Source organism: Protopterus annectens, chromosome 15.part0, assembly GCF_019279795.1.
Source record: "Protopterus annectens isolate FY-2018-M chromosome 15.part0, PAN1.0, whole genome shotgun sequence".
NCBI classification, from domain to species: domain Eukaryota; kingdom Metazoa; phylum Chordata; order Ceratodontiformes; family Protopteridae; genus Protopterus; species Protopterus annectens.
The window spans coordinates 378,083,206-378,105,885 of NC_056749.1; the positions used below are offsets into that span (position 1 = coordinate 378,083,206).

General features: G+C 38.5%; 1 protein-coding gene across 1 annotated transcript in view; it reads right to left on the bottom strand.

The window, feature by feature from the left end:
* BTK (Bruton tyrosine kinase) overlaps positions 1–22,680 on the bottom strand; it is a 728,232-nt gene that overhangs the window by 219,256 nt on the left and 486,296 nt on the right. Inside the window, exon 16 of the mRNA XM_044057123.1 lies at positions 10,196–10,260. Within this exon, the coding sequence (XP_043913058.1) occupies positions 10,196–10,260 (65 nt within the window). The remainder of the gene's footprint in view (positions 1–10,195; positions 10,261–22,680) is intronic.

The window sequence follows — 22,680 nt, forward strand, 5'->3', positions numbered from 1 at the left end:
CCGAGGAGATTGATCAAGGTCATCTATTTATCCTTTCTCCCCCCAGCACCACACTGACCATGGATGCCTCCCAGTTGGGGAGGGGGGCATTACTTGGAATGGACTGTACAAGGCACAAGGTCCCCACAAGAGAACAATTTGCATATCAATGTCCTAGAGATGAGAGTAGTGCTTCTAGCATTGCAGACCTTCCAGAGCTTTCTCCCTCTAGGGACTATTGCAATACAAACAGACAACATGTCAGTAGCTTGGTACATCAACAGAGAGGAACCAAATCCTATCCCTTGTGTCGAAAAGCAATGAAGTTATGGCAGTGGGCAATTTCGTCCAGCTGCCTTCTTGTAGCAATTTACATAATGGGGAAATCCAACATTCTAGCAGACAAACTTAGCAGGACAATCCTCATGCTTCATGAGTGGTCTCTCAACCAATCAGTGGCAAACAATCTTCCACAAATGGGGTCAGCCTTGCTGTGACCTATTTACATCTCCCCCAAACAACAAATGCAGCAGGTTCTTTGTCCTTATCCCACCTCAGGGACAGTCATGGAGAGATGTTCTAGTTCATGTTTGGCCATCCGTTCTCCTTTATGCTTATCCTCCCTTGCCTCTCACCCCCAAGTTTCTTCAGAAAGCAATTCAGTTGAAGAGCAGATTAATCCTCATTACCTCCCTTCTGGTCTCAAGAAGTGTGGTTCCCTTTCCTTTGGTCTCATTTAGTACATCCTCCTTGGATGCTGGATCCCAGTCTAGATCTCCTAGCTCACTCATCAGGGCAAGTTCACCTAGATATTGCTGGCTTCAAGTTGACTGTATAGTTTCTCAAATTCCAATGATGGCTAGACATTCCAGGCTTTCCTTCCCAGTTTGAAGAATCTTAGTCTCTTCTTATATACCTTTAACAAGAAAACTTTACAAAAGTAAATGGAAAAGCTTTTCCCTTTGGGGTCATCAGAGAGAACTGGATTCCTTTACTGCTCCACTTCCAGCTCTTCTAGACTTGATTTTCCAGAATGGAGCGAGTTTTTCCACTATCAAGGTTCAGTTAGAAGCCGTCTCAGTCTATCATATTGGTGATAATGCTTCTCATTTAGCATCATCCAAAACATCCAAGTCCTTTTTTAAGGGAACCTTCTTACTTAGACCTCCAATAAAGGACCCTATCCCACCTTGGGACCTCACTATGGTTTTGCAAACCCTAGTACTCTCTCCCTTTGAACCATCAGCTAAAGTACATCTCAACTTTCTTTCTTGGAAAACAGTTTTTTTCTGCTAGCTATAACTCCTGCAAGATGAGTATCTGAACTCCAAGCATTGTCTTCCAAACTGCCATATTTGATATTTCACAAGGACAGGGTTACTTTGCACACAAATCCTTCTTCCCTGCCAAAAATTGTCCTTGAAACCAATATCAACCAGATCATCAACTTGCCGTTTTTTTCCCCCAAATTTGAAAACAAAGATGACTACACCCTATATCTTCTTGATGTACATAAGTGACTTAATTTTTACCTGCACAGGACAAGGAATTCAGAAAGACTGATCAACTATTTCTCTCTTTTACTAGTAAAAGATTGGGAAGACCAGTTTCAAAAACTACATTGGTTAAATGGATAACAGATTGCATTTCCTATATTTATTTCTTGAAAGGTATTGCCTTACCAAAACAATCAAAAGCACATTCAACCAGGTCAATGTTTACTTTGGCACCTTTTTGGGCTAGAGCCTCTATTGATAATATTTGTGCAGCTGCCACTTGGTCTAATACTTGTGCCTTTATTGCACATTACAAATTGGACATATTTCCAGAAATAGAGCTGCCTTTGGTTCCATGGTGCTCTGAAAAATTCTTACATGAGGGAAACCCTAGGTTATTGTAGCTGGGGACACTGTTTCATCTGTTGAGGAACGAATGAAAATGACAACATCAGATAAAGAAGTTATGTATTCATCATAATGTTCCATTGTTGTTGTCCATTTTTATTCTAAAGTACTTCCTGCATTTCCAGCCTTAGCCATGCTGTAAATAACATGCTTCTGTCAAGACTAGCCTCTTTCTATATCACAGACCCACATTATAAACTTCCTGTGCTTAGGGTAGAGATCCTCCCATCTCTGTCTAATGCATAATTAATACTTATATCTAAGGTATTTCCATCCCACATCCAGTTATCATACTATACCTTTGTAAAATAGTTACATGCATGGTAACATCCACCATCCATGTCACTGTCCTGAATTGAAATACCATAAAAGGCTAACATGTAGTGCAGGGTGCTTCTCAATTTTCCAAACACTACTTATAATATTATAAAGTACTTATGTCTACTTTCTCTGTGCCAACCTCCTAATTTCAGAGCTATAATATCATAAATTACTCTTCCATAGGTAGTCACCCCACCATACACCTCACTCAGATGTACAAATTACACAGTGACTGTTAAGATATGTGAAGGCTGCCAGCCTAGCTAGATAAGAATTTGTAGATAATTTTGTCATTTGTAAATATTAGTGTAAGCCACATATTTGTTTTCTTTGTTAAATGTTGAACTTCAAAAATGTAACCACCTTGCACTCTGCTGGATAAAAGCTGATAAGTCAAGCATTGTATAATTGTTTGATCTCAAAACTCAGAGCCGAGATGTCTAGATGAAGGAATTCTTGCTATTGTTTTGAGACCAGAGTTAATTGCTAGAATTTGCATGTGTAATGTCTTTTATTGCTGTAGCTTCCTGGCCAGGTGCAAGATCAAAAGGGCTGCTAAACTCTGAGTTTCTATTAGCCTGGGAACCAGAGAAAAAATCATGTAATCTGAAATGAGTCAGTAGTACTGTGTTATCAATTTAAGGACATAGAGAATCAGAGCATTTTGCATTTGTCTTCAGAACATCCAACATTATCAGCACTGCCTTGCTCTATGTGTAAGTTTATTTTAGAACTGTGTTTGCTCTTAGAAATAGCTAGGGAATAGGAAGATTAGACTAGTTGTTTTCTGTATTGATGTCAGAACTTTTCTGCTGTATTATTTTAAGTATTTCTCTGTGATCTCTGAACTCTTGACTAGCACTGTGTAGTAAGAAGTATTGTCTTGTGTTCTTATTTATTATTAAATATTTTAAACCTTTCAAATGTGACTGTTTTATGTAGAGATAATTTAAGCTCTAGAGTACATTGCATGTATATAGTGATACTGTACTAAGTCACTCCAATAAGCCTGGCTGTTCAGTTACACTTACCATTTGCTTGACCACTAGGCTAAAATCTGGACCCTATAGCTGTGCCAGTGGGGAGTCTTATTGGGGATCTGGAGAGAAAGGGAGAAACCAGCCCCAGACTGACTGTGATCTCTGTGTGCTCTTAAGGGAAATTTTACTTTACTATATGTGTATTTGTTATCCTTCCCAATGTGGACGCCCCTCACTTGTGTGGTGAGGATTGAGGCTCCTTGATTGCTGGGCCAGTGCACAACCCAGAACTCAGCCTAGTGGTCAAACTAAAACCTCCAGTACCCTCTCTGTCCAACCAGTGCTTTGTGTCCCTGCCCATGTAGCTGACACACACACACACACTTTGAGATATGAGTTATATACAAACATGCAGACACTCCTGGGGGAAGGTTGGCACAGGTTCTCCAGCTATGCCCCTTCCTGCCAGGCTATAAGGTAGTAATCACCACCACAAACCACTAATATCAGCTACTAATAAGGCCCTTATCAAAGGGTGTCCAACTATTACTGTGCAATACTATTATCCAAATGGTAAGCATAACCAATAAGACTCCTCACTGGCACAGCTATAGGGTCCAGATCACAGCCTAGTGGTCAGGTTTAAACCTCCAGCACCCTCTCTGTCCAACCAGTGCTTTGTGTCACTACCCAAGTAGCTGACACACACACACACACACACACACACACACACACACACACACACACACACACACATGCACACACACACTTTGAGATATGAGTTATATACAAGCACACAGACACTCCTGGGGGAAGGCTGGCCCAGGTTCTCTAGATATGCACCTTCCTGCCAGACTATAAGGTAGTAGTCACCACCACCAACCACTGATATCAGCTACTAATAAGGCCCTTATCAAAGGGTGTCCAATTATTACTGTGCAATAGTATTATCCAAATGGTAAGTGTAACTGAACAGCCAGGCTTATTGGAGTGGCTTAGTACAGTATCACTACATACATGCAATGTACTCTAGAGCTTAAGTTATCTCTAGATAAAACAGCCACAGTTGAAAGGTTTAAAAATGTTTAATAATAAATAATAAGAACACAAGACAATACTTCTTACTACACAGTTTTAGTCAAGAGTTCAGAGATCACAGAGCAATACATAAAATAATACAGTAGAAAATTTCTGACATCAGTACAGAAAACAACTAGTCTAATCTTTCTATTTCTTAGATATGTCTAACAGCAAACACAGTTCTAAAAAAAACTTGCATACAGAGCAAGGCAGTGCTGGTGATGTTGGATGTTCTGAAGACAAATGCAAAATGCTCTGATTCGCTCTGTCCTTAAATCGATAACACAGTACTACTGACTCACTTCAGATTACATAATTATTTCTCTGGTTCCCAGGCTAACAGAAACTCAGCCTTTTGATCTTGCACCTGGTCAGGAAGCTACAGCAATAAAAGACATTAGACATGCAAATTCTAGCAATTAACTCTGGTCTCAAAACAATAGCAAGAATTCCTTCATCCAGACATATTGGCTCTGAGTTTTGAGATCAAACAATTATACAATGCTTGATTTATCAGCTTTCCTCCAGCATAGTGCAAGGTGGTTATATTTTTGAAGTTCAACATTTAACAAAGAGAACAAGCATGTGGCTTACATTAATATTTACAAATGACAGAATTATCTACAACATTTTATATAGCTATGCTGGTAGCCTTCACATATCTCCACAGTGACCATGTCTACGCTTCCTCACTTTGATGACCTGGTTGGTCCTGAATTCCAAAAATATACACTGGTCATCTCTAAGGCAGTCACTGCTCAGCTGCAAGTTCTTCCTGGCCAGTTGCCCTCCGCTGTCCCAGAGCCCAAGTGTTATTTATGTTTGCAGTACAGTGTTTGCTACAATGTTGTGATAAGTCATTCGATTATGCCTTAAAGACACAACATGATAGAAAATTCTTGAATGAGCTGCTTATGCTTTTTGTTTCAATACTTTTACTAGTATTCTGGGTTAGAATGTTATATATACATGATACAAATGCATCATATGCATGTGCGAAACCAGAGGGGTCAGGACAACCTAATAAAATGGCATATTGTGATAGGGCAGATATAGGGTTGCCAACCGTCCGGAATTCTTCCAGACTGTCCAGAATTAATGGACACTGTCTGGAAAATGGAGACTGCCTTTTATTGTCTGGAAATACTGGGAGATTAATTTTCTTTTAATATAAAAAAGTTACTTTTTTTTTTGGTAAGGACATTCTTATTTAAGAACACCCTTTGTGTCAGGTTGCACAGATGCAACAGGAGCCACCAAATGTTTACATATTTGTCTTCCAATCGTGCAGAATTTGAATTTCTCTAGAAGACATTTGAACTGTGCAGTGGACAATGAACGGACATGCCCGAGTCCTGGCTCTTGTTCTTTGTACATGGGGAGAGTTAATGTTGAGTCTCTGAGAGACTGCCCAGTAGGCTCTCTGTAGTCTCCCTACCTCCTGTCAGCCTTTATATATATTATATATATTGTGCAAATGGTGAGGGTCATGCTTGTTGTTGGAAATGGAGCTTGTAAAATCCACACTGTCCTTACACTGCACAGGTGGGAAGGCTGGCTCTCCCCAGTGGCACTGTTTATTAGAAGTATAACTTGCAACACCCCTAGGCATCAAATTGTGCATTTGAATTACAGCAGGCAATGCTGGCTTTCTGTAAGAGAGAATGACCATGAGCTGTGAATTATGTTCTTAGCCATACTGGTTAGAAAGCTCTGTTGAATTTTTTCTCATTTTAACCAGCAGTCTTTGTGATTTATTAATTGGTAAGTCTGAGTAATTATAAGTGAACATCTATGGTCTTACTTTCTTATACTGCATGTAAAGGTGTTAACCATTACTCTTGTCTTTAACTACAAAAATCAGAGACAAATAATCGGTGACACATTGTGTCATTTTATATAAAATAGTGGCATTATTGTTTTGGAAAGCTGACAAAATACTGGAGCCGGTGTTAGTCATTGTATAAAGGATACAAAAGTCTCTAATCCCTGCTATTAAGGATAACAGTCATGTAACTCCTATAGTAAAATATTTTTATGAAGGACACCGCAGCTTTATTAAAGTCAATATTAGTAACCATCTGATAATTTTTATAATAAATAGTTTTACTTTACAACGTAACTGTCACCCAGATTACATTACAAGAGATGACACAATCATTCAGCAGTGACATTTTAGTTTTATTTATATTAACAACATGTTTTCTCTTATTTATACTTGCTTCTTAAAATCTGGACATTTTGTCAGTGAAGTTGCAATCATGCACTTAGTAGAATTGTTGCACTGCAGCTTACTGTTAAAGCCTCTTGTATGTGAATCCAGCGTTAATTAATGTCTTGGACTGACTTGAACTCTTACAAAGAAATAGTATTCCATAGCATGTGGATGGATTGCTGATACTGTGTTGTATTTTAAATGGGTGGGGTGATGCAGTCCTGAGTATGTCCTCCTTTTGGATGAAATGCCTAGTAACTATGAACTTGTTTTCAGTTTGCCATCCATTCCCTATTGCAATGTTACCAGCTTACCATTTTTTAATGTAACATAGGCAATTTATTCTTCAAGGACAGCAGGCACTAAATCTGTAGATGAAACACAGAAATATAAAGTTGTTTGTTAGCAGCAACCCTTTCATTAGTTACAGATCTCTTTTTAATGTGAAATTATTCAGATGACTTTTCTTCTGCAGAGATTGTGCATATTGACTGATATTGGTGGATTGTAATGACAGAAGTTTGAATAGTCTTTTATGGTTGAAATGTTCTAAATTGGGCAGTTATGTCATTATTGGTTCATATGTTTATGTTTCACTGCTTACTCGAAAAATGTTCAAAACTATAAATTTAAAAACACTCTAAGAAGTGGTGCTGTATTATGAAAGGGATATATTATGAAAGGGATATAATTTAATTATTATATATTATAATTTAAATACAATGGGGAAGGTGAATCAAAGAATGTTTTCATGGTCCTAAGAATGTGTGCAAGTGGCCTATGATTTGAAAACAGCCCATAGGTAAACTTATTCTGCCACTGGCCAGATGCATTTTATTTGAATGTGGGTTTCAATGCTGTTTCAGTGAAAGTCAATATCAAAGGCAGAGAAGTTTTAGTGCTAAGTCTGTTTTCATTGTGAGACTGTATTGCTATGTTTAGCAAATATCTATCAGTGTTTGGGCTATAAAATTTGAAGTAAAAGTTTTGAATTAAATCCAAATATCTGTAATTATTGTAGAAGTAAAACAAAAAAACAGTATGCACACCGAGAGTTTTGAACAGTGTTTATGACAACTGGGAAGAAATGGGGAAATAGCAAAGTAATAGAGCACTGGAATGGCTGTGTGGGAGGGGACGAGGGTACCAAAATTACATACATTTTGCTTTCATGTACATGTCCAAAATTTTTAACATGAAAAGTTGGCAATCCAAGGCAGATAACGGAAGACCCAAGAAGTGTATCAGCCATCACTCCCAAGTTACAATAAGCTGTACAAATGATCCAAGGTAATATACCTTCTGCAGGGAAGGAGCTACATTAAAGATGGAGTTACAGCCATTGCTCAATTACACAATGTGACATCCCCATGCTGAGCCAGTAATCAAGGAGCATGAACCCTTACCATTGACACTGCAGAGGGATGTTCACTTGAAATGCAAATGGATGCACAGTATTTCCAGATGCAGACTTCTCTGCATCAAGCACAGCTTCCTTTAAGAGCACCCAGGGAGCATGCTCAGTCTGAGACTATTTCTTTTCTATATCTGTCCAGACCACCAATAAGACTCCCCACTGGTACAGCTCAGAGTTGAGTCCTTAGCTGTGGTTCTAAGCTAAGTCTTCCCACACCCTCACTGTGAAACCAGTGCTTTGTGTCCCTGCTCCAAGTAGCTGATGCACACACTCCGAGATTTGATTTGCGTGGGTGCACACTTGTGTGCACGCACACACACACACACACACACACACACACACACACACACACACACACACACACACACATACACACACACACACACACACACACATGTATAGCTGGGAAAGGCTGGCACAGTGCTGTGTCCATTCTGCCCAGACTAAAAGGTAGTTATCACTGCCACTAGAACTACTGTCAGCTTCTTTAAGGCTCTTACAAGGGTACACAATTATACTGAGTGAAATGAATATTAATAGAAATGGTAATGTTGGCCAAACAGTAAGGTTTTCAGGAGTGGCCAGAGTTATCATCAAATAAATATGTGCATATACTCTCAAAACTTAAATATTTTTTCTAAAAGCACCGACCACAATGAGAAGTTTTATTATTTATTATTAAACATATTTAAACTTCTCATTGTGGCCGGTGCTTTTTCTAAAAGCACAGGCCACAATGAGAAGTTTAAATATGTTTAATAATAAATAATAAAAGAACATGAAAATACTAAATATCTATTTACAGTAAACACCAGAGTTTCAGTTACAGGGAATATTAAAAATAACACTGATGGAAGGTTTCACACAGTTATAGAAAAATGGAATTTAGCTAGTGTCACTATCTATTCCTGATTGACTAAAATAATTACTGGTCCTACTTACTGAATAGAGCAAGGCAAGATGGGTGAGAGGTCCTTGTTGTCAGATCCAAGACAGAATACAGAATGCTCCTGAGACTTGTCTCCTCTAACATTAAAACATTATTTTTGTACAGAATGGCATCACATACATCTGGTCATTTGACTTTGTTTCCTGCACTATCCCCCATCACTAGAAGCTACCAGGGTTTAGCACCTATGTGCTACAATACACACAGAGTTTTGTTCAGATGTGGTGCAGCGGCTGGAAGTTATAAAACCATAAAACCATTTCACTCTTCATACAGGAGCTACCAACATTTCTCTAGCCCACTTAACCCATAAAGTAATCTAATTTCATATATATATATATATATATGTTTGCAAAGTCAGATGGATTAAGATTAACCTCTTCACTTCCAGTATATGCTATTACAAAGTATACATTTCATTCACTTAGAGTAATACATGTACATTTCTTTTCCTTCCAGCAGGGCACACTGTTAATACATTTTTAACACAAGCAAACCTCACAAATACATTTTCAGCACAAGCATTTGTACAAATCAGTTTGATGGTTGGGAGGGTGGCCTAATGGTTAAGGTGCTTACCTTACAAACACAAGGTACTGGGTTTGAATCTCACAGGGAATAATTGACTAGGCTTAAAATGGGCCACAAGGGCAATTAGCCTAGTACTAAAACTAATCTATATACAAATGCTATATAATTATTTACAAAATTCCAGGTAGCTGTGCTGGCATATGTTACAAATCCTGTGCCCTTTTTTCCTGGCATGTCTGGCAGTAATTCCTATTGTCACACACAACATAGTATAAAGATTGCTTGAGTTTTACATCATTTTTTCATTAATAAGGACTTTGGTGTAGTACACTACACACTATCAGCATGCTATGCCATAATTTTCACATTTTTGATGCATTGTTACACTTCCTGGTGATTAGCTGGGGGCCTTGCAATAAACTATATATTCCCATCAGGCTGGCTATTAAATTGTGCAATAAGATGCAAAGAACCCTACAAGCATGTGCCTTTTTCATCAATAAATCATTTTTAACAAATCTCATCTGCAGTTGCAAAGTAAAAATGCATGAGTGAGCTTAGAATAGGAAAGCAGTAAAGGTACCTATGTTCAGAAGGCCTAACAGCCACAGCAAAACCACAAATCAATTAGATGAGATTCAACAATTCTGTGGGAAGAGATAGGGGAGGGATAGAAAGAGAGAGAGAGTGAAAGATGGAGGAAAATTCAAAGCGGAAATGCCATGAGGTAGGAAAGCAGCATTTTCATATCTGTCCAGGGGCAATAGACACGAATGACTACATTTCTTTTTAAAGCAAAACAGAATATCACAGACTTACCTAGAGAGTCCAAAATCAGCCACTTTTACAGTTGCACATCCATCAACCAAACAGTTACGGGCTGCCTGCCAAAAAAGAAGAATATTGTTATTCAGGAGCTCTAGCTTATGAATCAAATTTATAGAAATTAATGCAAAAAAAATGTGTGTGTTTCCATAATTATGAACGACTTAGAGAGTTTACTGGTCTTACACATTGTTTGCATTATGTTCTATTTTTCATTGACAAGAGCCCTTTCTTTTAGTACCAAAACAAATGCCATTTAGTCTTGATATTATCTATATTTATAATAATAGATATAAGAAAACCATTTAGCTATTTTACTAAATAAAGCAGGTAAGAAAAACTAATAAAGGTATTCACCCCCCTCAAATGTAATCCAGAATGTAATAAATAATTATTTTGGACATGTGCTTTATTCTAGAGACTTAAGTGAATGACATGTATTATTGGACAGAGTAGGACCCTTGCCACCTTCAAGGTAAATCTAGATAGTTGGATGGACATCCTCAGATTCTCACCTGGTATATCATATGTTACTCTCTTTGAGACTGGAGGGAACTTTTGAATATGGAAATATTGGCTAGGCATGTATTGCTCTGTAGACTAATTGCCTAGTACTTGCCATGAACTTATGAATGTAATTGATAGGGTGGTTGATTCTGTTAGAGGTGGTGATACTGACAGATAGATAATACGGAGGTTTTATGACAATTAAAACTGAATGCTAACTTAAAACCTGATTTGAATGAAAGTATATCGAGATATCCTATTTTTTAAATTGGATCAAGTATAATATGACATTTTTAGAGGGTGTATTTTACATTGTTGTTCTTATGGTGGATTCCGTGACATCAGTATGCTTGGAAGGACATTTAAACCTGTTCATTTTGTTAACTGTTTATTCTGATGAAGCCTAAGCATTGTCTTGGTGAAAGTGCTTAGTTTATAAGATACAAGTTCATTAAAGTGTATTTTAGCCATGCTGACTGGTGGTCCTTCTCTGTTTTTTTTTCTTTATTTTGTATTAAGTGTTTGGTTACTAACTTGTGAACCTATTTACAGATCATGTGGTCAAATGCTGCTTCTATACAAGTAAAACGGAATCTGAATGCAGGTTTCCTGTAAGATGCAATGCTTCCCATAGCTTCATCTCTTGCCCTCTTTTACTTATATAAATCATTAGAGTTTCCTGTATCTTAAGGAAAGGTAGAGTTCTCCTGCCATGGCCAAGATGCATTTCAGTAACCTGCAGTTTTGTACAGCTGGTCATCTGGCAAAGATAGTCCTCCCCAGAGTTGTTTCTCTATCGTTTTGTGGCTATTTGTCTGGATACACTGGAATTTCTGAAAAATGAAGCTAGTCTGATTTGATTTTGTTATTCCAAAATGAACCATAAAGAACTACAGTTGCTCAATAAAACTTGAAGACACTATAGCTTAGCCAAAAAATGTGCAAAATGAATAACCTAATAATAGATAACACATTTTGAGGTCTGCTATTTCAGAAATGGTTACACGTGAGGAGATGAAAATGTAACCCACAAGAGATTTAACTGAAAATACTAAACTTAGATTTGCAAAAGGCCCCATCAGAGACTTGAATTTTGTCACTAGTATTTAGATGGCTTCTTGTAGCTTGATTTCTTGAAGCATGCCCATTTGAGACTGGTAGAAACATAAAATACTTTACTCTGAGGTTTGATGACAATACAGTTAAGTATATTAGAGAAGGGATGAAAGTTGTGGCATTAAGCATAAATTGCACTTGAAATTAAGACCTTTTCATGAACATCCCCTAATACACTGTTTAATAAATATGTTTATATGGGTTGTATTCATTTAATCTAAAGTCAAAATGTCTAAATGCTGTTGCTGGCAAAATATCTGATACTCAGAATATCAAAAAGTTGGAATTTGCCCTTTCTTCACAGATGTGGTATCCCAGAGTTAGTATGTATAAGTTGTAGAGATTGTGAAGGGTGCAATAGGTCTTACCTCTCAGCAACAGATCCAGCACAAGGCATCCTAGGCAGCCCAGTATTGGCTGGGTGGCCTGGCCAGGCCATATAACATTATTAAAATAAAGTTGGAAACTAATTTCTTGATGGGCAAAAATGACTTTCCATATCAGTTGCTATGACAGAATTTATTGATTCAGAACAACTTGGCTGTTTAAAATTTATTGCTAGTGCTCAGCCTGGAAGTCTCTAATTGAACATAGAGCCAATGAGATACTTCCAAGAACTGGCACAATTATTTACCTCTAGCAGTGGGTCAGTCCAGATATACTACAGTAGATTACTTCTTTTGCAAATGTTTTCTTGCAGATGCCAGGTACACTGCAGGAAAGAAGATGTGAGTGATTTGTGTGTGTGTGTGTGTGTGTGTGTGTGTGTGTGTGTGTGTGTGTGTGTGTGTCTGTAAAAATGCCTCTATTAGAGGGTGCAGTCTAGCCATTCACTCCAATGGAGCTCAGAAAGTTTGCACTGGAACTTCCAATGGGCAGAGCCTATGCCTTTTGACAGAATCAAATTATGTTCTTACATATCAAACAAATGTTCATATCTCTGGAACCATAGGGATTATGAAAGAAGTATAAATGGCAAATTCTTCAGCACAAGCTATTTTTATAGTGATAGTATTCTTTAAGTTCTGGGTCTTAAATTGATTTTTATAAGTCATAGTTAACACAGTAACTATTACATTTGTAATATTTTGTAAACAACTTACAATATCTCAGCAACCACTCAAGTTACACACATACTGTCAGTAGCACTTTATTTATCTAACTGAGAGCTTTTATAGGAGGATAAGAATACTGTCTGTTTTACTTGGTCATTGAGATATTTAGAAAAATGTGAAAATTATATCTATATAAATTAATATCATGAAAACAACAGTTGATATCTATTTACCTGCACTAGACAGAAGTTAAATCTTAATGCAGTTGATTTTGCCATTGTGTAAGCTTTAAAATGAAATATTTTAAAACTTTGTACATAGCTTGGTTTTGAAATTATTAATGCAAATATGAACAAGGAAAATTTGACGCCTAGAGGCGTCAGTAGGAGTTAACTGTAAATGCACCTGGAGACGTCACTTGGATGTAATTGCTCAAAGTCAATCCCTATACCTTTAAAATTTGAGCAAGAGCCTTAATCCTCCACACCGACTGCCAGAATTGTATTAACTTTTAGTTCCGTCTTTCCATGCTAAATCACTGAGGGCTAGAGTCAATCAGTATCAGTCAATAGAATTATTTCTATTTCTTTAGCTTACAGAATATATTTTGATGCAAAATCTGTTGCTCTGTTAAATTTTTAATTTTGCCTCTTGTTGATGTCCTGTCCTTGGGGAAGTCACTTCATTAGCAGGTGCTTTGGGGCAACTGGAAATTTTGGGCTAGGCTCCTCAATGGTCCTCTGGACTGCAAGCCTAGGGTGTAAAAGAAGGAAATTGATTGTAATAATCAGGAGTATCATCATATGATCCTTGTTCTTTGGGTATGATCCTTGGGTTTTTTGTTCTGTTGAATGCTGACAGTGTGCTTATTATTTAGTCATGAACATGTTGAACAGCATGACGTCTGAGTTTAATGTTAATATTTTAGCCATGAATACATTTTAGTTTAGCTTGTTTTGTTGCAGATACCCAGGTGTAAAATGCACTATTTGGGCTGCAGCAGTTTGCCTGGCATTTGGTGCAAACGAGTAAGGCTATGTGCTGCTAAAGAGCTATTTCCTGTACTACATGATTTGATTCCCTCCACCTTCATTTCCCTTTTATATGAAGTTGTATCAAAGAGGATATTTGTGCCCAGTGGGCTGTCACAAGCTGTTAGCAAATGCATTACACATTTGAATTCCTGCACCCTTTATATAGGTACTAATTAGTACTTCACTATATGCTGTCTGAGTATGAATCCGAGTGCATTTCTTGTAGTTTAATGCGTTGACAGCATTTTCACAAATGTGAGTTTCAAGGGAAGAGAAGTGGCACTGTTTTCAGAATGAGTGTTTTGTTTAGAAAATGTCTGTCAAAGTTTTTTCTGTAAAATTTGAAATACGCTTAAACTGAAATTCAAATGTCTGTAATGACTGTAAAAGTAAAGAACATAATATGTACACCGACAGGCTTGAACAATTTTTATAGTAACTGGGGAGGGACAGCAAAGTAATGGGATACTGGTATGGCTTGCAGGTCCCTGATTCATTACCCTGCATGAAGCCCCATTTGTTCATGATCCTGCACTGACTCTGGAAGTGTAAGCTGCAACAATACAGTATTATTTGCCATTCAAGTAAGTCAGATGTGTTCACTAGTGTCGGAGGGATAGTTATTCTTGATGAAAGAGAAGCCATACGGAGGTCAGAAATGAAATGTAGCTATCCTGCAAGCATGTAAGAGTATGTTGTATGCAGTAATATTTCTGATTCTTGTATAACTTGTTGGTTGTTGAAGAAAAGCTCCTGCAGCATTTATATTGCCCTTTACTTTATTCCTTGCACTAAAGAATGAATTTATTAATAAGCCTGGATTATGTAATACAGTCTAAACGTGTTGCATTGTTAATATATTTTGCAGTATCTTCTTTACAGCCTTCAGCAACTGCAAAGGGGCTGTTACCTGGCAGGCCATATTGTTTGCATTTTTTTTTTCAAATGACTATCAGAACCATCTAAATTCTGGCATCCATTATGTAGTCATTTTTGCATATTACTGTGATAAAGACTTCTCTGCAAGACCCTATTGTAAAGAATTTCTGCATTCAGTTAACTGTTACAATGGCAGTTGCCACAGAGGACTAAAGCTCTGACTTATTAATGAGTTGCTTCCTGCGACAAGGGTGCAGGGTTTGAATCTTTCTACCTTCATTTACCTACTATGTTTCATTGAGCAACTTGTTTAACCAGAAAGTGCTTTAGAGCAATTATAAATTTGGACTAGGCTCCTTAAAGGTCCACAGGATTACATGCCTAGTAACTATGAACATGTTTTCGTTGTTTGTGAGCCATTCCATATTGTGTAGCTAAGTGCAGGCAATGCTACGGCAATATCACCAGGACAACAATATTTAATGCAACATAGGGAATTTATTCTTCGAGGGCAGAAGGCACTGCATTTGTAGTTGAAGCACTGAAATGCAAAGTTGTTTGCCAGCAGCAATCCCTGCATTAGTAATAGTTCTCTTTAATGTGGTATTATTCAGATGACTTTTGCTTCTGTAGACAGAGATTATGCATATTGACTTGGGATCTGTTATCTCATGGTTAATACTTACACTCTCATAAATAATTATCTATTTAAACTGAGCTGTACATGGATGGATGTTGTGGTGTATTGCTTGTGATCTCTACACAATTTCATGTAGTTCATCCAAATCTACCAGTATAGTACATATAATTTATTTCTTCATAACAATAATGGATGTATACAGTCAACAAAGTGTCTATACCTGCTGGTGGGGGTGTGGAGGCTCTCTTCAGATGAAAATACCTTATGCTGTTATCACCTGGACATTCTTAAACTGTCCTTAATTTGTTTTTTTCAGGACTGGTTTGTGTGTGTGAATGAAGTTGGTGTGTGTGAATGAAGTTGGAACTTGGGCATCCTGAGGCAACTGCCTCATGTACACTGACAACCCTCTCATCTTACCTCCCAACACTCAGACTTGCGAGAGATGCACTTATATATCAAAACTGGAAGCCATGCACTCTCCAGCCAAGACCAGAATAGCTGGTCAAGAGGAGAAGGTCAGCATTTGCACCACACCACATGGAACACATAGTCCTCCAGAACACACACCAGCACTGCCTTCACATAAAAACACAAATCACACACCCACCTTCATGGAGGCTCTTAATAAAATCCTACCCAAACAGCAGAGACCTCCAAGGCATAAACACACTCGACCACCACAACACAACACTAATCACAAAACATATAACTCTCTTAAACAGTGTGGCACTCAACCAAAGCCCCTAAGGCAAAACAGCATGCCCAACGCACTGGTCATAGGTGACTCGATAGTGAGGCACACTGATGTCCCACTCACTAGGCTGAATAAGGAGAAAGTAACAGTCAGCTGTCAGGTGCCAGGATCCACCACATAGCGCACACACAGGTCCCTCAATAACAGGTACAAATATGAGCCTGTCATTGTACATGTGGGTGTGAATGAACTGAGACATACCTCCCTGGACTACATGAAAAGAGACATGGAGGAGCTGTCAGATTATGTAGCCCAGGCGAGTATGACCCTAGCCCTGAGCAACATCCTGCCTCCACCCAGAATGATACCACAGTACAAAGAGAAAATTATTGATTTCAACAATTGGCTAAATTGGCTGGATCCAGTATCTGTTTGCTTGGGATGACATGACTGACAGACCTGGATGCTTTGCCAGAGATGGCCGGCATCTGTCATCCCAGGTCTTCTGGATACTGGCCAAGGCTCTTGCCAGCCCTACAGTGCCTCTTTTAGGCAGTGTTCCAAAGACCAAATTACCACTGTAACAGCTAAAAACAAATGCAATCTGAGGATCATGCTGCTCAACGCTAGAAGTCTAAATCTTAAAATGCACTTGCTCGAAGCACTACTCAAAATGGAAAACATCGACATTTGTGCTGCAACAGAGACCTTGTTTAAAGCAGCAGAAAGCACCCCCACAGTACCAGGCTATAACTCATTCCACAACTTTCAGACCCAGAACTTGGACCGAAGCTCCAGAGGTGGTGGTGTTTCCACATTCATAAACAATGAGCAAACTCCAGACTGGTAGCCCAACATAACGCATCAGAGATACTTCAGGTGCAGCTAACATTGGGCAAGACAGTGATTCAGGTCGTAGCCTGCTATACGTCCCCAACCATGTCCAAAGACTCACACTCTACATTCCTAAGCACCCTGTAGAATACTAGGGTCCAACCTAACACTCTCATACTGGGTGACTTCAACTACCCCTCCATTAACTGGGAAAACTACTCATGTACCAATACACTTGCCCAACGTTTCCTGGAATTCATTAATTCCAATGCCCTGAACTGGCTTGTTTTTACCCCCACTAGAGGTAGCAACATCCTTGACCTGATCATTACTAACATGGGCAGCAGTTGCTCTACACCAATAGTCAACTCCTCCCTGGTTAGATCCGACCACAGACTAATCACCTTGGAAATACACATCCCTCCCACCCCCACCCCCCGCAAAGGTATCCACCATGAAAAACTTCTCCAAAGCTAACTTTGGGCTCCTAAAAACAGACGTGGCTAACTTCATGGCACCCATGCACCAATGCACTGTATGAATCCATGCACAAATGCATGGATCTTGCCATACCCAATAGAACCAAGATGCTCTCCTCCAAAAAAAGGAAGCCAATCTGGTGGTCCCCTGCCATACACAAACTCTACAACAGAAGGAGGAAACTGATGCGGAATAAGGTGAAGTCCCAAGACTAGAAAAACTCCCTTATCAGCCTCAACAAAAAGTTGAGATCCCTCATCAAATCCTCTAAAGCTAGCTATGAAAACTGGATTGCAGCAGAAAGTAAAGACAACCACAAGGCCTTCTACAGTTATGTAACAAATCTCCACGCCATTACCCAGATTTTCTCTGAGCTACTGTACAATGGTACCTCCTATACCGAACCAACAGATATTGCCAATATACTGGCTGACAGATTTGGTGCCAACTTTACCCCTCTACCCCCCCCAAAGGACCAATCACAATAGCTGTAGATTGCCAGGCACCCAGTATTACTGCTGCACAGGTTAAAACAACACTGTCCAAAGGCCAAGAATACAGCTTCTGTGGGACCTGACAATATCCCTGGCTGTGTTCTACATGAACTACAGAGTGAACTGGCACCTCACCTGTGTGTCCTATTCAACCACAGCCCCAACTCAGGCTTTGTCCCTATCAAATGGTGCACTGCTACATTCATCCCTTTCCACAAAGGAGGAGCAAACTATCACCCCATTACCCTGATGAGTCTGATATGCAAAGCTATGGAACGCATCATCATGGACCTAATAAACAAGGATATAGGGAATCTCCAAACTCTGGATCCCACACAGTTTGCTTTTGTGAAGGGTAGATTATGCTTGCTCAACCTGGTCAACTTCTTTGAGCCAGTCACCAGAGGTGTGGATGAAGGCAAGGTGTTTCATACAGCCTACCTTGATCTGGCCAAGGTCTTTGATACCATTCCCCATTCAGGAATCATAGAAAATCTCACTCACTAAACTAGGCATCAACCCGTATATCACTAGGTGGGTTGCAAACTAGCTCACAGATAGAACCCACAGTGTGAAAGTAGCTGACTCCAAGTCAGACTGCCGAACAGTCATGAGTGGGTTTGGTCCTGGGTCCTCTCCTGTTTGGTATCTACTTCTCTGAAGTTCAGGCCAACACGAAGGGACTCTGGCTGACAAAGTTTGCAGACGATTGCAAGTTGGGAGATATTATTAACTCCCTAAGTGATGCTGTCATCCTACAAAAAGGCTCCACTGAGACCAATGACTGGTGTCAGAACCATGGCCTTAAGCACAATGCCAAAAAATCTGTCATCATCCCCTTTGGGAAAAACCCAGTTCCCATGAATTACCACATCGATGGCAGTCCACTGAACACAGAAGGCATTATAAGAGATCTGGGAACACAGGTTGACAGCAACCTCTCTTTTTACCACCACATTCCCACTCTGGTCAGAAAGTCATTCCATGTGGCACATCTCATTACTAAGGGTTTTGCATCCATGAAGAAATAGGTCATTGTCTCCCTCTACTCTTCCCACATTAGGCCAGTCATTGAGTACAATGCCCAATTTGGCATGTACCTCACTAGACACCTGCAACAACTGGAGAGGCCACAAAAGTAGCTCACAAAGAGGATCATAGGCCTTAAACACTTGTCCTATATGGACAGACTCAAAAAACTCCAACTATTCTCTGTCTCAGATTGCCTACTTAGAGGTGATCTCTGCTTGACTTATAAAGCCATGTCTGACCCAGCTCTGTTAGAAATGCTACATCTAAAGAATTCCCAATCCCTCTGCACCACACACTCCAGAGACCTCTACCTCATTACCGCAATCAATAGAACATGCTGGAGGGACAGGTTCATAACCTAGAGACTGCCCATGCTATGGAATAGACTTCCCATACATGTCAAGCAGAGCACCTCACTGGCCCTCTTCAAGAGAAATCTTGATGAGTGGATGAGAAATAGAAAATTCACCCCAGGGATCACTCCAATGGCTCTACTCGACAGAGGTACTGGGAACTAAGGTGGGGTGGCATGATGCCAAGGTAATCCTATGGGCTACGCTTGTCAAGGCTCCAGGGCCATTAGCCTGGTACACACCTATGAACCAATGAATGCTTTGGCTACTGTGTGTTTGTGTGAAACAAATTTGAATCATGTGAAGTTGGTCAATATTTTTTGACGCAGACATCTGAGAGGGATGTAGTCAACAATGTAGCTGTAATTGCTTGGTTTGGCAGATGTCTGTGGATAAAATGACCGACCCTGCTGTACTGATAAAGGTTGAAGCTGTCTTTGCAGGACTATTGTGAATTTGTGTAAAGCAAATTGGATACTAACCATGTCCATTTTATTACAATTAGACATTTGATGTCTACACAGTTGATTAAGTTTCTAACTTAAGTACAGATATTGGTGGATTGTAGTGGCAGCAGCTTGAGTGATCTTTTATGGATGAAATGTTCTAAAATTAGTACTTTATGTCATTATTGGTTCATACATTGTTTCAGTGCTTACTGGAAAAAATGGCCACTTTTGTCATTGGTTCATGCACTGTTTAGTGCTTACTAGAAAAAGGTTCAAAATGTCAAATTTAATATACACTATAAAAATGTTAGTGTATTAGACAAATATAAATTAAAACAATCAGGAAGGTGACTCAAAGAATGCATACATTTATGCATGTCCCTAAAAATGTGTACGGGGAAGAAATGATTTGAAAACAGTCTTGGGCCCAAGGTGCACTTAAGCCACAACTGTCCAGATGCATTCTAAATGAATGTGAGTTTCAATGCATTTTCAATGAATGTGAGCTTCAATGGAATAGAAGTTTACTGTTGCTTATGCTAAGTCTATTTTCAGTGTGAGACTGTTTTGTTTAGTAAATGGCCATACATGTTTGTTTTTACATTTAATTCCAAGTGTCTGTAATCATTGTAAAACTAAAGAAAAAACTAATATGCACACTGACAGGTTTGAACAGTGTTTATGGTAGTTGGGGAGAGACAACCAAATAATGGAACACCAGAATGGTGGTGGGGTGGTGGTGGGGGCCTGGTCCATTACCTTGCCTAGGGCCCCATTTGACTATGATCTGGCACTGTGCCCCCTTGAGAAAAATAGACTATTTTTTTGATATTATGGGTTTAATAGGGACAGACAGAGTAAGAGTGCTGGAGAGTTTGTGTGTTCCAAAATGGTTGAGTATATTACATGTTTCAGATAACAGTTCTGAAAATGTGAATTATATGTACTATAAAAGGCAGAGTTATGCATCCAAGTTAAGGCTTTGGGAGTGGATATCTTTTTACCAATTCTTCATATTTTTTACCCTTTCTTACAAATAAGGGTGAAGGTGAGCATACACATTCAGACACCAACTCAAAGAACACCTACTTACTCAAGCACAATGAAGATGCTGTTAAGCAGAACACATTACATAAAACCCTACTATACATAAAACCCTACTATCCAATCTCACTGATAACATTGTTACCTTTGCCACCCTCTCCATTTGATCATACTCTGAACCTGTCCTTCATCTCCCCCTTTTTCCTCCACCATATCCCCCTTACCCTTCTCTATGTGGTTAATAGTCTTCCAGGCAAAATTCATACATATTCTACACTTGTACATATTATAAAATTTGTGTATTTGGACTGGTAATTTCTCACATAACTATGTATTGTAATACTGGCATACTTAAAAATAGTGCTTTTTTTTCCAAAACTGTATTTTGTGCCTTTTCTACATTCTATGAGTATTAGTTTATCTTACAGTTTTCATTCTATTAATCATTCATTTATATGTTATTTCTGTACTCACCCAGGCAGTGCATGCAAATTGTCCAATGAGATCTGTGCACTGCCCTAGTAAACAAACATAAATAAAATAAATAAATAAAATAAAGATTTCAGCAGCTGGCTACCATGAAGCAAGATAGTGAAATACAGCTAGTTTTGTTGTTTCTACATGAATAGTTCTTGTAAAATAGTTTAAGTATATAGATTCATTTATTACACTTATACATAGAAATACTAAAAAATAAGTGTCTGAAAGAATTTTCTCTAGTAGAATTATTTTAGACATTACAACTAACAAAATTAACTGTATTTCAGAATCATGTCTAAGCAAACTAGGCCAGAAAATATGTTTGTATTTTGTGAGACATGGGTACTGCAGCTGCATGTTACAAGTTCAGATAAGGAGAAACAACTCTCCCTTGTTATAGACAGAGATATTAGGGAACATTGCTTGCCAAGGAAAAGCAATTGGAATCATGGACAGTCAGCCATTGTATTTTAGCCTCACTTTTCTTACAAGTTCTGTAATAAATCCAGCATTGTCTGTGTGAAGGAAAATTACAGGTGCAAAGTATGAGAATATTATGAAATGTAACTGTCTCATGTGGGCTGAGATGAGTTTAGAGTATGTGAATTATGAATAGATAGATTATTGCAGTAGGTGCCATATAAGCTAGCCAGTGCTTTGTTTCATGTACAAAGTTACACCAGTATTTGTAATCTGCCATGCTAGATTTGCCTTTTTATAATCTCAGTAGCTGTCATTCTGAGCAATAAAATGCACTTCCATGAAATGCTATGAAATACTGGATTTGTTTATGAGAGTAATGAGAAACTCTTTAACAATACTTTGAGCTTCTTATTTGACAGCTTGCAAAACCTTTTCGATTGGTGGCATTTTGGTGTGTTTTGTAGCTTTAAAGTACATTGCTGTTTTTGATAAGAATTGCTATTTAATTTAATTTTAGTGTCTAATTTTACTGCAATTCTGTTTGAGTCTGTTTTCTTTTTCATCTGTAGAGATCGTGTTTGCATTTATAAAGGAATATTGTGCCCTTTGTGGATGGATCAGCTTTCTATTAAGTTATTTTGAATAGTTTCTGACTCATTACATATTTTGCCCCATTGGTAGAGCCTTTTAATGGAATCCTGTGAACCTTGTGCCTTAACTAACTTATCACCAGTCTCCTGAGAAGTGTTTTTTTGTATGTTTAAGCTGTTGCACTTTACCTTCACAGATTCATTTCCATGGAGTGTTTCAATGTTATTATAAATTACTGTAATCTATTATTATTATTTTGGATGTTTCTGGCTGTTGCTGTCCCCTTCTTGGGAGTTGAAGTTACCAAGCATAACTAATAGGTCACTTTGGATTGTGAATGGTTTATGACTGTCCCTTTGTTCTTCACTTTT